This window comes from Petromyzon marinus, chromosome 1, assembly GCF_048934315.1.
Source record: "Petromyzon marinus isolate PM22_M1 ecotype Great Lakes invasive population chromosome 1, UKy_Petmar_22M1.pri1.0, whole genome shotgun sequence".
NCBI classification, from domain to species: Eukaryota; Metazoa; Chordata; class Hyperoartia; order Petromyzontiformes; family Petromyzontidae; genus Petromyzon; species Petromyzon marinus.
In genome coordinates this window covers 156184-174184 of record NC_133667.1, presented here as the reverse complement: position 1 = coordinate 174184, position 18001 = coordinate 156184, and the positions used below count along the sequence as shown (strand labels likewise).

Below are 18001 nucleotides of genomic sequence, written 5' to 3'. Positions count from 1 at the left end.
GCCGAGTGTTTAAACCGTGTTAAATGGCGAAAGCCCTTACAAGAGTTCCGTCTCCGCGTGGTTTCACGACGCAACACATGTACTGTATAATAAACACACTCATTACTTGGCTGAAAACATCTTAAAATTAAAACCAAATGCAGCACCCTCCGGAATTATTCTAACTTTGTGGTGTAGAAAAGTCCCCTGCATAAGTGGGAACGATCATTGCCCCACACACAATCGGAATTGGCCGAAGATTTTATCCAAAAATGCAATAAATGGCCTCTCTGGGGGCCACGGTTCGTTTATGAGCTGAATTTATCAAATCGCGGGTGACTCGGGGATGCTTTGTCTATAGGAGGTGATTAGGGGCGACTCGGAATGAGATGAAAAATAAATGACTCATTCACGTCCCTTGTTTAATCATTGCGTGGGCCCCTTCACACAATGCAAACACAACGCAAACACAGCTACACACAAACACAGTACCACCTACACACAGCAATACATACAGCAACACATTACAGACACAGCAACGTACACCCAGCAAGATGAGCACGTCCGTTATGACATAACCAATAACAGGTAACAAACACCCGCATGTGTTAGCGTGGGGGATGTGCGTGTGTGCGCAGGCAATGTGTGTGTGTGTGGGATTTGCGCGTGTGTGTGGAGCGATAGTGCACTGTGGCACGAACTGGCAACCCAAGTACGATTCATAATCACGGCCAACATCAGCGGCGAATGATATCTGAACCGGTCCTTATGTTTGCAAACCGTACTTTCCCCAACACTATGTAAAAGGCTATCGGGGATTTTCTATAGTTCTTTTTATGTGCTTGGGAATGCGAATGTGGGTATGGTACCAGCAGTGTCAAGGTCGGCCTCTGTGGAGAAGGTTCGTGGAGGACGCTGCTGGGGAGTTGGAGGCAGTCGTCCTTCAGCAACAACAGATGGCAGATGTGCGACGCTCACAACAACGAGCGAAGCGCAGAGCAGCTAAAACGCAGAGAGTTGGCACAGTGGGGAACACAGGTGGTGCATCTTCCAGTCGTCTTAGGCAAGCCATGACACCTGGGTCTGTTCCGTAACCTCTTGCCAGCGGGCCTTCGACACTTCACGTGGCGTCAAAGTGCACCTAGCATGGCACAAGCGCCGTGGTGACGTCACCGCCAATCATTGGTGGACGGCGGCTGTTGCTTTTCTATGTCTGCCATGGACAAGATTAGAGACGAATATTTGAACTCGTCCTGTGCCTTGCATAGGTCCACTCAGACTTAAATGAATGAGTACCTGTTGACCAAGAGTGGCCGGGCTTGACGTGATTCTGCCCGCGCGACCTCCTATCTGCGCCGTGCCAGCAGTCGTCGGTGCACGCTTCCTGCACTTGCCCCCTGCACTTGCCCCAGCAGGCTGTGTAGGCTACACGGAGATCTTTGTCTATAGCGTCATGTGCATGCTCATACACTCACCGCTAACATGCGGACACGCGCTTATCTCGCCCGCACGGCTCTGCGCGGTATCGCTCCCCAAACACCCAACACTCGACTCCACTGCGCAACAACGATTAATATTTTATTATTTTATTTTCCCCAAGGACTCACAATGGCCGTGTCAGGGGCACGGAGTCAGTACCGCTGAGATCCTGGGGTCAAGCCCTGGGTTTGAGTCGCCTTCTCTCCCAGGGGTTCACACAGACAAGTGAGTATACATACACATCAACGTGAGTACATACACACGTGTACATATACACACGTGAGTACACACACATACACTTGTACATATATACACACGTTAGTACACACATACACGTGTACATACACACATACACGTGAGTACATACACATGTACACACACCCATGTGTACATATATACACACGTAAGTACACACACGTGAGTACACGCACACACGTGAGTACACACACATACACGTGTACATACACGTGTACATACACCCGCGTGTACATATATACACACGTGAGTACACATATACACGTGTACATATACAGACACGTGAGTACATACAGACACGTGAGTACACACACATGCACGTGTACATACACCCACGTGTACATACACACACGTGAGTACACACACGTGAGTATACACACATACACGTGTACATACACACACGTGAGTACACACACGTGAGTATACACACATACACGTGTACATACACCCACGTGAGTACACACACACACTGACCTCTGTGGGGGTCAATAACACTTAACGCGAAGCAGCGCGCCACAGTTATTGCTATTCGACCGGTTCCTCTCGGGACGTCTCCCTTCATCACGACCATCATCATCATTAGCAGCATCAGCCCGGCTGTTGGGGCTGGAATAGCGCACGAGGAGATGGTGTGGCCGCATACCCCGACGGCTAGCTGGCCACACCTCTGTGCGATCCGCAAATCTCCCAGCCCCTACGTGACCACATGCCAGGCGAGGTTCCTAATGGTCTCTCCGTGAGGTACAGGACAGGGGGCTCAGTGGTCGAGCGAGCGGCGCAGTCGGAAGGTTGCGAATTCAAATCCTCATTGTGGAGGGGGGAGGGTGACTCAGCCAATCAGCCATCCCTCCGGGGTCGATCAGATGGGTAACAGTCAAACAGGGATCTTCCTTGTGGATAGCCTCTCCCTCGCCATAGGAACGAGGAATTTCCACCATTGGCTCCGCAGCAGGGTTGCAATCGGGAGAGAAGCGCCGATGTCTCAATACTGCCGAGAGCAGCAGCGGTCGCGAGGCCTCGTTATGTAAGCGCGGTGGCCGTGGCCGTGAAGGACGCGGCGGTGGCGGTGGTGGTGACGCGTGCCGAGAGTGGCTCTCGGGACCCCGTGGAGGGGATCTCGGTGCGGGTGCCTCCGCTGCTGTTACCGAACCATTCGCCCGTCGTTATGGTTCACACTTGCGCTCACGATTCGCGCGGATCATTGGAACGTGGTCGCAAATAATATATATATTTTTAAAGCCACATCTTAAAATTTCAAGGCGCCGCTCGTGACGTCGGTACAGGTGTTGGTTTTGTGACGTCACAACAGATGGTGGGTGTGGTGACGTCAGCACGGCCGGTGGGGGTGGTGACGTCGGCACGGATGAATTGTGAGCGTGAGTTCAGTCCACGCGCCGCGCTGCGAGGGAGAGTGGGAGAGTGGAAGAGGGAGTGGGAGAGAGAGTGGGAGAGTGGGAGAGAGAGTGGGAGAGGGAGTGGTAGAGAGAGTGGGAGAGAGTGGGAGAGGGAGTGAGAGAGTGGGAGAGGGAGTGGGAGAGGGAGTGGGAGAGAGAGTGGGAGAGTGAGTGGGAGAGTGAGTGGGAGTGGGAGAGGGAGTGGGAGAGGGAGTGGGAGAGAGAGTGGGAGAGGGAGTGGGAGAGAGAGTGGGAGAGAGAGTGGGAGAGAGAGTGGGAGAGAGAGTGGGAGAGAGAGTGGGAGAGAGAGTGGGAGAGAGAGTGGGAGAGAGAGTGGGAGAGAGAGTGGGAGAGAGAGTGGGAGAGGGAGTGGGAGAGAGAGTGGGAGAGAGTGGGAGAGAGAGTGGGAGAGAGAGTGGGAGAGAGAGTGGGAGAGAGAGTGGGAGAGAGAGTGGGAGAGAGAGTGGGAGAGAGAGTGGGAGAGTGAGTGGGAGAGTGAGTGGGAGAGTGAGTGGGAGAGAGAGTGGGAGAGAGAGTGGGAGAGGGAGTGGGAGAGTGGGAGAGAGAGTGGGAGAGGGAGTGAGAGAGAGTGGGAGAGGGAGTGGGAGAGGGAGTGGGAGAGAGACTGGCAGAGGGAGTGGGAGAGGGAGTGGGAGAGTGGGAGAGGGAGTGGGAGAGAGAGTGGGAGAGGGAGTGAGAGAGTGGGAGAGAGAGTGGGAGAGAGAGTGGAAGTGGGAGAGGGAGAGTGGGAGAGAGAGTGGGAGAGGAGAGCAAGGAGAGAGCGAACTCAGGTGAGAACGAATCACGTGACCGACTATTACCATCGATGCACTAACTATACTAATTTACCTAACTACTGTACATTATATCGTTAATTATAAGCACGTTTTAATGATCATGAATCGGGTTTGTAATATTGTGACTGCGACGACGAAATAAATGAACAAGCGGTGTTTGTGGGAACTGGACTAACGATTCACGGCACCACGCTCCCTCTGTGTGCTCGCGGTGCTGAGGCTGGCAACAGCTACGCGGGCCGTGCGATGCGGTAGTTGCGTTAAGAGTCGTGCGGGTGATCATGAACCAAAGCTAAGCAGGGTCGTGCCTGGTTAGTCGTCATCGTCAAATCGTCAGCTGTGATCTATCCACTGCTGGATTGAGGCATCTCCAAGCCGTCGTCTTCTCTGTTCTCGCAGCAGAGTCTAACTCGTGTCGCTCCTGCGCACGAGCCCACTTCATTTCCATGGTGGACGTGCTATTGAGGAAGTTATTGATTGCGGACCGGGATCGAGGTTGCTGTTCCCGTGAACGTCTCTCGTCAATTCCTCCACCCCGTGTCGAAGACTCGGTTCGACCAGACTCTCACCGTTTCGTCTCATCACCACACCGCACTGCTTCACTCTGGAATTGCCTCACATCGTCTCTTTTACCCACGCTCTTAATAATAACAGTGCTCAATTCAAGAAATCTGCAAAAAAAATTGTATCTCTTATCCACTAAAAAATGTGATAGTACGTACTGTTTGTTGCTAGCCGCTTGATGTTTTAGGGGCCCACTGTGCGTATGCTCAGCAAGTTTGTAAGATGAAGTCGCCATCTCAATCTCTGGGTTACATTCTCAGTACTCCTGGAGGGCAATCGTCAGGGGACGTGGCGGCAGCGGCGTGCACTCCACAGGGAGCGGTGCTGGCTACTTGGGTTCGGTCTCACGGCGCGGCAGTTTTCCCAATGGGGGTGCTCACCCCATCCCTCTGTCCACCCACCCAGCATTACGAAAGGGTACATCACCACACTAGAGTCGATGGGCGTGTTAGTTTCGTGTGGCGAGGTCAAATGTGGATACACTATAATTCATTTTTCCAACATGTCTGGCCACTGTCGAAGAGTAGACCAAACTACACGATGTAGGGCCCCCTCCCGTGGAGGCCCTTCCACCAGCAGTGTCTTGAACGAGCAGTTGCAGGGCTGCGCCTTCATAAACACCACTTGTTATGCGCAATGGGGGTCCGCTACTCACACACTGATGCAAGCCTCAATAACGCCATTGACTCTGACTCTCCTATCACCAGAAAGTGGCAGTGTGTGTGTGTATTTCTTATTGCGTGTGTGTTGAGTGTGTGTAGGTCGACTCGGCCTCAAATGAGTACCTGGTGCGGTGTGTAAACGTCGCACTAGGGAGACAAAGACGGCCGGTCGTAGGTCTGGCCACCCACCCCTTCGTGTTTCGTTACAGTTTGAATATGTGCTCGCTAATAGCACTTGACCCGTTAATCTGTTAATGGCTATACGGAGGATCTTTGTCTCTGTATTAAACATTCTTTTGTTTTTGTCTTCGATCCACAGATTGAACCGGCAACTTTGACTCCTATGAACTCGGCAAGCACTCACAAGTACAGTCACCGGCACTCACTAGCACACATTCACCAGTACACTCACCAGTACAAACTCACCGATATACTCACCAGCACTCACCAGTACCGACCCCATGTATGGAACCATCGCCTATGATGTCGCGTTTCTTTTTAAGGCAGATGTGACAGCACTTGACATGGCTCGTACGCACACACATGCACACTTCCTTAATTGAATAATACAGCGTGCGTGCGTGTGTTTGTGCATGGGTGGGGTAGCGTTGTGGTTAGATTACAACGAACCCGGTGAACCGAGTTCCATTCCCGCTGATGGCCAAGATCAGTCGCAAATATCTTCACCGGTTTCGATTCTGGCCCTCCCCAAGGTACCAAACAGAAATAGTACCCAACAGCACTGGGGAAACAAAGGCCGCAGGACGGGCGTGGTGTTAAGACTTCTTAGGTGTTCGCAAACAGCCTTGCCCCAACAGGTTCTGTAGACTATACGGACATCTTTGTCTCTGAAGCGCTTCTGATAATTGGGAGCGCTTTGAGATTCATTACAACTCCCTGTCGAGGCAGCCTCGGGGTTAGTCGTATTTAAATATAAAGGACGACACGCACCGTAAGCGCATGTGCCGAGCGTTGATTATACATACATAATTGCCTGCATGGCATTGTAACACGCCACTTTTATTTCACGGTTGGGAGACCTGTTGAATTCTCCAATTCTGTGACGTGCGTAAAATTTAGACAGCGTGGTTGAAGCCACTTTGTGCCTCAGCGCTGTAGAATACGTAACGCGCAGTTTTATTTCGTACGGATGCTCAAGAAAGCAGACGAGTGGGAAGACAGCCAGAAACATCGCCAGCAATTGCCCAGCTCTGTGGTCCTATATTGGGACATTTGGTCAATTCCATTAATGAGTACTGTTAATTCGTTTAGTCCTGACGGCGCGTACGAGCGCTGTAAACCCGTTGTTAAACACAATTCAAATATTAAATATTACTCTGTAGTAGAGATGCGCACATTTTGACCGTTAGTGAGACTGCCTTCTCAGTTAGCCCATCACTCCGGGGATCTGGTTACGGGCCCAACTTTGGGATTCCCTCCCATCGTCTCTTTTCCCAAGCAATTATAAACAACCCTGCTATATTCTAAACACGTGTCTCGCACTCTTAACTACCACAACTTTGATAATGCTGTTTGTTGCTGGCCGCTTGATCGCGTTGGTAGGATGAATTGGTGTCGCTAGCGCAACGAGGCGTTGGCGTTCGTCATCGCCCCACGGAGTAAACGAAGTGCCCTTGTTTGACATTGCCAGGGATGATTCTCGCGTCGATATTTACTGCGTGAAACAAAACATGAATTACAATTGCGCAGAATTTGCAAGCACTCTCAGTGTGACAGCAGCAAGCTAATGAACTAGCTGTCTAACAATCTAGCCGTCTAGTTAACGAGCTCGCTGTTTAACTAGCGCCGCGCAATATTGGCGAAAGCGTGGAAGGTACGCGCCATGTGTGGGGCATGGCCGCTCTTCGTCTGTAGCTCACAGACGCACAGATCAATCAATACATTCATTTATAAAAAACGCAATTCATACAACGTAGGAATGCGTATGTCCATAAATATTCATTCAGAATGGAAATCTAATCGGCGTTTCAGAGAATCAATTGAACTCAGGTGAAGTAAACCCAGGAGGAGCGTAACAGCCACAGCGCTTTTGCAACAGCAGCGGCAGTGGCAGGAGCAGCAGCAGCGGCAACAGCAGTGGCAGCAGCAGTGGCAGCAGCAGCGGCAACAGCAGTGGCAGTAGCAGGAATTCACTGCCCCTACTGTGAACACGTCCACCATAAGAACTGGGAGCTGGGAAACCCCGAATTGTGTGGAGACATTACTATTGATTTTAAACAAATTCTCAATTTACTTCCATAACCTTTATTTGAACATTGACAACACAAGAAAGCCCGGAGATTCAATACAAGGATTATTTTGTCGTTTTACCCGTGGGTGATTTTTCTCATCTGGCGTTTGGGCTGCAACAACGGCGCACGGCAGCCAGCTCCTGAAACTGGCGCCACCGCCTCCCTAGCACCCTACGGGGCGCGGCAGTCGGTGACGATAGTGCGACGTGTGAATTAGCACGGGGAAAGCAGCCGTCACACTAAGCTCTACACCATCTCTCCACACCTCGTCACAAATAGTATTTAGTTACAGACACGCATACTACATACACATGCACACGCACGTACACTCGGGGATTCATTTTGGCCAGGTATGTTTTGGTCGGCAACCCAGATATTTGTGCACCCGGCACACCACATCGAGTATATCTATTGTTATGGCTGTGGTTGTCGCACGCCAACTACTCTGGACACCTTATAAACGAGATGTTCCAACGGAAGGAATTTCCAGGTGAACAATTTTTTATGAAGTCAAGTACTCGAGTCTCACAGGAACCCGGAAAATAGTGAGTGAGGGATTTGGCCCTGGCTCTGTGTGTGTCCACCATTTGCTAGCAGTCTCTGAATGTCTTGTCTCATTGTGAGCAAAGTAGTCCTCTAAGATTATTTAACAAATCTCAGATTCTAGCCATGTGTATGTGTGTCTGGAAATTACGATAGTTTTTGACTTTCAACACACACGTTTGCTTAGCAGAGTTAACATTATGGGGCAGCAGTGTTGATGTGAGAGTCCAACAGCAACACGGAGGCTGTCGTAATGTCTCTGTCTCTGCACAATGAGTAAGCGAGAGTTTCTTACGCTTTGTATCTCGCATTGCAATCGACGTAAAGCGATACAATTAAAACAAAAATGTTTCTCTTGGCGAGGACATTCCTGCACAATTGGCACCTTTCCACACAGTGAACACACACAGCACTCTAATTAACAAGAGCAATTAACGAAAACCATTCATGACCAGCGCGTACATCCTGTATAAAGCACAGACTCGTCTCTTGTGCTCAACCTAATCATGGCTAACGCCAGCGGAGCCCTCACAATTGCTGGTTCTCCAAATCACACCAACTCACTCTTTCTGCTGACACCACCACTAACATCGTCATTGCCGACACCACTGACACCCTCATCGTCCCGCGGTGCCAGCTCCGGTGCCCGCGTGCCACTGTCGGCAGTCCTAACCCCGGCATCGATGTTTGCACTCGGCGTCCTGGGCAACACCGTAGCCATCGCGGCCCTGGCCCAGACACCGCGGGGCCGCAAGGATGGCGCCTTCTACGCATTGGTGTGCGGTCTGGCAGTCACCGACCTTCTCGGCACGTGCCTGAGCTCGCCCGTGGTGATTGCCGGCTACGTGCGGGGTGGCTGGCCCGGCGGCGACGCGCTCTGTGGCTTCTTCGCCTTCACGCTGCTGTTTTTCGGCGCAGCCGGCATTAGCATCCTGTGCGCCATGTCGGTGGAGCGCTACCTCGCCATCAACCACCCGTACGTGTACAACCGCTACGTGGATGCGCGGCGTGCCCGCGCGGCGCTCGCGGCGCTGTACGTGATCAATGGCTGCCTCTGCGCATTACCCTGCTCTGGCGTGGGCCGCAGTGTGGCCCAGTTCCCCGGCACCTGGTGCTTCTTGGATTGGCGCAGCAAGGAGCCGAAGCACGCCGCCTACAACTTCGTGTACGGTGGCTACAGCGCGGCGCTCATCGCGATCACCGTCTTCTGCAACATTGCCGTGTGCCGTGCACTGCTGCGCATGAAGCGTCGCACTTTCTGGCGCTCGTCGGTGGCGTCTGTGTCGGTGGTGGTGCCGCCGCCACCGTCCTCCTGTTCTTCGGCGTGCACCAGAACGTCACGCATCTCCGCCGGTCCCTCCTCGTCCCCCTCTGTCGCCACTGCGTTCGCCCGAACGGTTCGGTTGTCCGTTAGGGGCAGTAGCGGTGACAATGGTGGTGGAAGCAGTGGCGGTGGCACTGGCTCGCCCTTGGTTTGTCCGGATTTGGAGCGTGGCGGTTCATGTGCTCCAAGCAGCGCTTGTGAAGTCGGCGAAGCGTCTTCGTGCCGCCGGTGTTGTCGTTCGTCGACGCTCGTCCACGCTCGGTGGTCGTCGGCGTCAGTGCGATCGCCCCGATGCTCGACGCAGACCTGGACATGCGGCTCCCTGACCTTATCCCCGACCCGACCTCAAGCCGACCGCACGGTGCCACTCCTAGCTTCTCCATTGTCGGTCCAGACACCACCACGGCGTCACCCCTCCCCCATGGCCTCGCAGCCTGACTCCGTGACGTCAGTGTCTCTCAGCCGCTGTCTGCCGCTGAGCCGGACGCCACCCGGTCTCCTGGAGCAGGAGCAGTTGGCGAAGGTGTCCGGGGTGGATGCGGATCACGTGGAAATCCAGGAGACCCAGGAGAAAGAGAAGTTGATGAGCGAGTCTCAGAGGGAGTCAAGGCAAGACGCAACCCAGGAGACTGCCGGCTCTCGTGGTGAAGCCACTGGCTGCAGTGATGGACGGCTGTTGGAGTCGAGCCGGAGGGGCCGGTGGCACCGGAGGGGCCTCTGGGCATTGGGTCCCTCGGCCGCTGAGGTGCAGATGTTATGGCTCCTTCTGGTGATGACGGTGGTCTTCCTTGTGTGCTCCATTCCCCTCGTGGTGAGTCCGCGGCTTCCTGTGTAAGGAACCACTGATTTTGTTTGTCCAAGGGTGACTGACCTGGGTTATCAAGGTGATGAATGTAATAATGAGAAATAAAGTACAACAAGAAGAAAATAGAAATCAAAGCAAATGCAACTACACATACATCAGATACAACAATCAAACATAAATAAAATTGTGGTTTTATGTCTCTCTTGGCTCTCCTCGATCTCTCTGCCACATTTAATACCGTTGATCGCACAGCTTCTCTGGATTGTCGTCTCACTCAGGTCGGTCTTGTTTCTAAATACCTTTCTTGGTTAATTTCCGACTGCTCTGACCGCTCCTTCCTTGTCTCTATCCAAAGCACATCTCCGATCCCGAGACCGCTCCATGGTGGCCCCCAAAGTCATGCTCTCAGTCTCCTCTTTTCCATCTACCTCCTTCCCCTTAGCAAACTCAGCTCATCCATTAGCATCCCTCATCACTTCTATGCTGACGACACACAGTCCTACAGTTCTTTGACCCATGTGATGCTGCTGTCTTCTGCTGGATCTCTTTCTCCAAACTCGGTATCAAAATAACCGAGGTGCTAAGCTTTGGGAATAATGTTGCTCTCTTCCCACTCCCACCATCCACCTTCTCGACCTGGACTTGAACCTTGCCCCCACAATTTTCAACCTCGGCTGCACAATCCACCCCCAACTCTTTCATGTTTCCCTCCTTGTAGAAATGCTTATTTTCATCTATGGAGAATCACTTGCACAAAAGGCGTTCTTACTGTTACTGAGATGCTTGTCTGCACCTTCATGACATCTCGACTCAACTGTTGTGACTCCCTCTGTGGTCTCCCTGATGTCCATGATGCACACGTCTGACCCCATTCTCTCCGCTCCTGCCCCATGCTTCCCGCACCGACCTCGCCTTCACTACCATCACCACCACCCTGATTCGCCACCATCACCACCACCACCACCTTTCTCACCACCCTGCCTTCTAACCCTCATCACTACCACCACCACACACTTAACCTTCACCATCATCACCACCCTGACTCCTAACACTCGCCACCATCACCACGACTCACAGGTGCGAATCTTCGTGAACCAGCTGCACCGCCCACCGGTGGAGCGCCACATCCCGCATAACCGCGACATCCTGGCCATCCGCCTCGCGTCCTTCAACCCCATCCTGGACCCCTGGGTCTATATCCTGTGCCGGCGGGGACTGCTGGGCCGACTCGTGCGCCTGTGCCGGCGACTAACGCGCAAACATACGCCGGCCACGCAACGCCGAGCCAGAGGCACCATGGTCTCCTGGAGGATGTCCGTGGTGCAAGGAGATGGCGATGATGGTGATGGTGAAGATGATGGAGATTGTGGTGCTGTCAGTGTTCATCGCCGGTCGGCTGGGGTGCAAGAGGACGATGGTGGTGGTTGCGGTTGTACCGGTGGTAGTTGCGCCACCACCAACAGTAGTCGTGGTTGTAGCGATTGCGGTCATGGTTGCGCCGGTGCCATCGACGCCTGTGCCAGTATTCTCTGTTGGACATCGGTGGCGCAAGCGGATGGTTGTGGCGATGGTGGTTTTGCCACCACCAGCCGTGACGGATGTCAAGGAGTGAGAGGTAGTAATGGTGAAACGATACATACGAGATGAACACAATGAGAAACAATACAAACGAGATGAACACAATGAGAAACAATACAAACGAGATGAACACAATGAGAAACAATACAAACGAGATGAACACAATGAGAAACAATACAAACGAGATGAACACAATGAGAAACAATACAAACGAGATGGAGTTGTCTTCTCAATTGACTGATAACCTGTTGTATTATATCGGAACATGTATCATTATATTCTTGGTTCTTTCGGTAAAGTCACGTAGAAGGGAAACAATCAAATAATAAAAATATAAAACTATATCTTTTTTTATTTAAAGCTTTCGTGACTGCAGTAATTCATATTCTTAGCTCTTTCGGTTAAGTCACTTCGAAGATAAACAATAAAATTATAAAATATATATAAAACAATAAAAATTCTCACGATGTTTCGACCATAATACAAACGGTCGTCATCAGGTGTGAAAAAACCAATGGCAAGAAACATTTGGAAGAATTGTCAGTTCGCATTAATTAATTTATTTTTAAACGGTGTATTTATTTATAAAAAAACGTCAGTGCCATGGGCAGCGATTTGGCAGTTTATTTAGAAGGACTAGTCCATCTATGTTCTGAAAAGAATAGGGGGGAGACGAAAAATTAATGTATGCTGTCTGAAAGCCACCGTAAGCGTGAACAATAAATTAAGACCTGAAATGGTTTATCAAATCCTTCCAATGATTGCTAAGCCAGAATCCATCTTCTCGGTTGAAATTGTCTCTGTGCTTGTATATGTGGATAGCCTCATGAACGAATCTCTCATGGTAGCCAGATGGCTTACAAAGAACCTCTGTCTTGGAAAAGTCAATGTCATGTGAGCCTACTGACTTATAACAATGATCTGCCACGGCCGAGGTGTTGGTCCTACCGTGTTTAAGGCAGTGAACTCAAGCACGTACACCAAGCTCTTAAGGCTAATGGTTACTCCGACTATACAATCCACAAAGCTATCACTCAAACCATGAAGAAGGACCCTCTTGAGGAGCCTTTCAAAACCATCACTTTACCTTACATTGCGGGGATCACTAAAAAGATCTCCAAAATCTTGAATAAACACAAGATCCAGGTCCGTTTCAACACATTATATAAAATCCGTGATCTGGTTCCGTCTGTAAAAGATGTGATTCCGGACATACAGTACCCTTGTGTCTACAAACTAAGTTGCCTCTGTGGTAGTAGTTACATTGGAGAAACCAAACGCCATGTCTCGGACTGCATTCGTGAACACAAAGCAGACCTTAAACACGGTAGGACCAACACCTCGGTCGTGGCAGATCATTGTTATAATTTAGTAGGCTCACATGACATTGACTTTTCCAAGACAGAGGTTCTTTGTAAGCCATCTGGCTACCCTGAGAGATTCGTTCATGAAGCTATCCACATATACAAGCACAGAGACAATTTCAACCGAGAAGATGGATTCTGGCTTAGCAATCATGGGAAGGATTTGATAAACCATTTCAGGTCTTAATTGATTGTTCACGCTTACGGTGGCTTTCAGACAGCATACATTAATTTTTCGTCTCCCCCCTCCTCTTTTCAGAACATAGATGGACTAGTCCTTCTAAATAAACTGCCAAATCGCTGCGCGTGGCGCTGACGTTTTTTATAAATAAATATACACCGTTAAAATAAATTGATTAATGCAAGCCGCCACTTCTTTCAAATGTTTCTTGCCGTTGGTTTTTTCACACCTGATGACGACCGTTTGTGTTATGGTCGAAACGTCGTGAGAATTTTTATTGTTTTATATATATTTTATTATTTAATTGTTTCCCTTCAACGTGACTTTACCGAAAGAGCTAAAAATATATATTTTTTATTATTATATTGTATATTTTTCTTATTTGATTGTTTCCCTTCTACGTGACTTTACCGAAAGAACCAAGAATATGAATCCCTGCAGTCACGAAAGCTTTAAATCAAAATGTATTATCATGTTTATAATTATTTAAAAACTTTATCTTGTTTCTGTAAGCAAATGCTCTGCACTTACTAGCATTGCTAGTCTTAGAGTTAAAGCCGGGACGGGGCCGGTGAGTTCACAGTGGCCGTGTCACCTGTGAACACGAGCGTTTTATCGTGTGCTTGCGGCTTGAACACAGATTGATGCCGTAAATCCTCCTCGCAGGAGCCCGCGATGCGCGGCGCACAGACCCCGTTAAACGCGAAACACGGAATGCGCGTCTCAGGCACTCGCGATTACACCATCACATCCGCTACACCGGCCAATCAGCTGCCAGGACAAAAAACCTGACGCAACATAGCTGTCGTAATGTCATTGCTGCGGTCTGTGGCTGAGGTAACTTGTATTTGTGATTTACGATTTTAAAGTAACGTGAGTGTGTATCTTTGTTTTTTCGTGCACATTTGTGCGAGTGTGTGAGTGCATGTTATTGTCTTCGAGCTTGTGAGAGCGTTTGTATCTATCGTGTGCCGTGCCAGCCTTTATCGGTGCTACTATCTAACAGCACTTTCTACAATAGTCTGTTTAGGCTACACGGGGAATCTTTGTTTCGCAGCGTGTTTATTTGTGCGATCAAGAGATGGCTCCCGATTGGCCGACCATTGATTTGCGGATGATCTTGTAAATGCTGCTGATTCTGAGTTTTTGAACCTGGAGCGTGCTAAGAGATTGGGCCTTGCCCATGGCCGGATTAAGATTTTGTAGGCCCCTGGGCTACAGGTACTGTGAGGCCCCCAGTAATATTTTCAAAAGGAAAACAAAGTTAAAGAAAAATAGCATTTATTTTTACAAGACTAACAACAAATAAAATTCAGAATTCGTGAAACAACTTTTCACTTAATCTCTGGAGGTCCTCCAGCTGGCGGAAGCCCCTGGGCTGCAGCCCCTAAAGCCCGTGCCTTAATCCGGCCCTGGCCTTGCCATCAGCCTCACAAAAATAAATCACGTGCCTGAGTACCTTATGTCATCAAATACTGCCTCCACTCTCCAGAAGCAATGGGGCAGTTGTGCAGAGAGTGGGAGCCGTTTCCGTACCCGGGCAGTGTGCTTGTGACATTGCGATTTTGCAACAGGTCTCCGAATCACCCAAAAGGCATTGTATTTTCATCGTCACCGCCACTTGGTGTCGAACAACGGTTTTAATTTGTAATTGTACTGGTGATGGTGTGTCTGCGTGTATATTTGTGATGGTGTGTGGCTGCGTGTGTTTGTTGAGGTGGTGGTGCCATGTCAATCGACTTGGTCAACTCATGGTACCTCTGGGTCTGTCTTGTGATCCCCTGCCAGCGAGTCTTCGACACTTGACGATGCATCTAGCCTGACACAAGTACTATGATGACGCCACCGCCACTTGGTGGTGAGTGGTGGCTGTGTGTGAGAGCGTGTGTGGTGCCGCGACCGCGGAGCAAATCCGCAGGTGCCGCGACCGTGGAGCAAATCCGCAAGCGCCGCGATTCCCTCCCGACCCCTGCAGTAATCACACACCCGCACGCAGCGCACCCACATACAGTGAAGGAAAAAAGTATTTGATCCCCTGCTGATTTTGTACGTTTGCCCACTGACAAAGAAATTATCAGTCTATAGTTTTAATGGTAGGTTTATTTGAACAGTGAGAGACAGAATAACAACAGAAAAATCCAGAAAAACGCATGTCAAAAATGTTATAAATTGATTTGCATTTTAATGAGGGAAATAAGTATTTGATCCATCTGCAAAACATGACTTAGTACTTGGTGGCAAACCCCTTGTTGGCAATCACAGAGGTCAGACGTTTCTTGTAGTTGGCCACCAGGTTTGCACACATCTCAGGAGGTATTTTGTCCCACTCCTCTTTGCAGATCTTCTCCAAGTCATTAAGGTTTCGAGGCTGACGTTTGGCAACTCGAACCTTCAGCTCCCTCCACAGATTTTCTAAGGGATTAAGGTCTGGAGACTGGCTAGGCCACTCCAGGACCATAATTTGCTTCTTCTTGAGCCACTCCTTTGTTGCCTTGGCCGTGTGTTTTGGGTCATTGTCATGCTGGAATACCCATCCACGACCCATTCACGACCCATTTGCAATGCCCTGGCTGAGGGAAGGAGGTTCTCACCCAAGATTTGACGGTACATGGCCCTGTCCATCGTCCCTTTGATGCGTTGAAGTTGTCCTGTCCCCTTAGCAGAAAAACAGCCCCAAAGCATAATGTTTCCACCTCCATGTTTGACGGTGGGGATGGTGTTCTTGGGGTCATAGGTAGCATTCCTCCTCCTCCAAACACGGCGAGTTGAGTTGATGCCAAAGAGCTCCATTTTGGTCTCATCTGACCACAACACTTTCACCCAGTTGTCCTCTGAATCATTCAGATGTTCATTGGCAAACTTCAGACGGGATGTATATGTGCTTTCTTGAGCAGGGGGACCTTGCGGGCGCTGCAGGATTTCAGTCCTTCACGGCGTAGTGTGTTACCATTTGTTGTCTTGGTGACTATTGTCCCAGCTGCCTTGAGATCATTGACAAGATCCTCCCGTGTAGTTCTGGGCTGATTCCTCACTGTTCTCATGATCATTGCAACTCCACGAGGTGATATCTTGTAAGGAGCCCCAGGCCGAGGGAGATTGACAGTTCTTTTGTGTTTCTTCCATTTACGAATAATCGCACCAACTGTTGTCACCTCGCCAAGCTGCTTGGCAATGGTCTTGTAGCCCATTCCAGCCTTGCGTAGGTTTACAATGTTGTCCCTGACATCCTTGGAGAGCTCTTTGGTCTTGGCCATGGTGGAGAGTTTGGAATCTGATTGATTGATTGCTTCTGTGGGCAGGTGTCTTTTATACAGGTAACAAGCTGAGATTAGGAGCACTCCCTTTAAGAGTGTGCTCCTAATCTCAGCTCGTTACCTGTATAAAAGACACCTGGGAGCCAGAATTCTTTTTGATTGAGAGGGGGTCAATTACTTATTTCCCTCATAAAAATGCAAATCAATTTATAACATTTTTGACATGCGTTTTTCTGGATTTTCTTGTTATTCTGTCTCTCACTGTTTAAATAAACCTACCATTAAAATTATTGACTGATCATTTCTTTGTCAGTGGGCAAACGTACAAAATCAGCAGGGGATCAAATCCTTTTTTCCCTCACTGTAGTATCCGGGCAGGGGGATTGCCTGGCACATCGGGTTTTAATCCGAAGGGCCCCTAGAGGGAAAGTCTTACGGTTTTCCAGTGCCAGGGGATTGGTCGACCCTCGCAGGACAGGTTATATTGCGATGCCCCTAAAATTGCGTTAAAATTGTATGGGCGCAGAAAGAAAAGGTTCCCTGGGCCAACCGCAATGAGGTACAACACAAGGGGGGACGGAGGGCGGCATATTAAGCAGGCAAAGGCACGAGAGCCCTTCCAGACAAAGGGACAATGGGTGGCCGCCGTCGCCCGCTGCCTGCAGCCGCCGCCGCGCAGCACTAGAGGGAAGACACGGTAACGGGGGGGGGAGGGGAGGGTAACCGCAGGTAGGCACACGTTTGGCCACGCAGTACAATGGCACCCCGGGCCTTTGAAGTTAAGAGAATAAAAAGAGTAGTCCGGGACAATTTGAGTCAGTTGTTTTCAACCTCCGGGCCGTCAAGGCCCACTCCCTGCCTAGTGCCTCCTCGAGCCGCTCGCTCCTCCATGTGATGCCAGCGAATGCTGCTACAACTCTCACAGCGGCCGTGCGATAGCGTGAGTCCAGCTTCGAGGTACGTGTTGGGACGCTTGAGTGACTGGGTTCGTAGGCAGAGTCAGGCTAAGCCCTTCTTGCGAAATATTCCCCCTCCAGGTAGTGTGCATTTGCGCCGTTAATAAACTTTAGTTCAGAGTATCGGTGTAGTGTGATTTATGTGTGTGTGGGTAGAACCTCTGCGTGGTGTCTGCGATTTGTGTGTGGTGCGACTGCGCGGGAAGACGGTGTGCGCGAGAGAGCGAGCGCAGGGCTTCTGTGTCGGTGTGGTGTTGGTAATTTGAGCGTGTATGCGAGGCGCGCGCGTGTATGAAAACATAAGCGCTTGCGCTTGTTCGCGCAACAACAATAGCATTGACGGCGAGGCATGCGCGCAAATTCGCGCAGCCCAATAGCACTAGCCTTTGTGTGCAAGTGGATTAGGGCTTAAGCACCCGGAGGTGCGCGCGCATATACATCATAGGGACTGTGACCGTATTTTTAACAATGAACTACATACATAAATTATAACACCAAAATCTAGAGCCATATTTTAGGCCACTGAATAGCAGTGTCAGCTAGGGTTGTACAACTCCTCTAGAGCAGTTTTGAGTGAAGATCTCATAGGTAGTGATTCAAGTTGCAGTTTATTG

General features: G+C 50.1%; 1 protein-coding gene and 1 long non-coding RNA gene across 2 annotated transcripts; one reads left to right on the top strand and one right to left on the bottom strand.

Moving 5' to 3' along the window:
• Positions 1–7379: 7379 nt before the first annotated feature.
• On the bottom strand, positions 7380–11613 carry LOC142930909 (uncharacterized). The gene is made up of 2 exons (XR_012946898.1): positions 11491–11613; positions 7380–10076 (listed from the first exon to the last, which is right to left on the bottom strand). It is a non-coding gene; the product is annotated as an uncharacterized LOC142930909 (long non-coding RNA).
• LOC116942475 (uncharacterized) lies at positions 8432–17508 on the top strand. Its single transcript, XM_032954875.2, has 2 exons — positions 8432–10060; positions 11132–17508. The coding sequence occupies exons 1-2, from the start codon at positions 8432–8434 to the stop codon at positions 11699–11701; spliced, it is 2199 nt and encodes a 732-aa protein (XP_032810766.2). The 3' UTR covers positions 11702–17508.
• Positions 17509–18001: the final 493 nt, after the last annotated feature.

What these genes read in the sequence shown, in the direction of transcription:
- LOC116942475 (XM_032954875.2), top strand. Translation starts at nt 8,432, where the DNA reads ATGGCTAACGCCAGCGGAGCCCTCACAATTGCTGGTTCTCCAAATCAC. An exon ending in TGTGCTCCATTCCCCTCGTG is followed by an intron (nt 10,061 to 11,131) that starts GTGAGTCCGCGG and finishes CACGACTCACAG; the next exon opens with GTGCGAATCTTCGTGAACCA.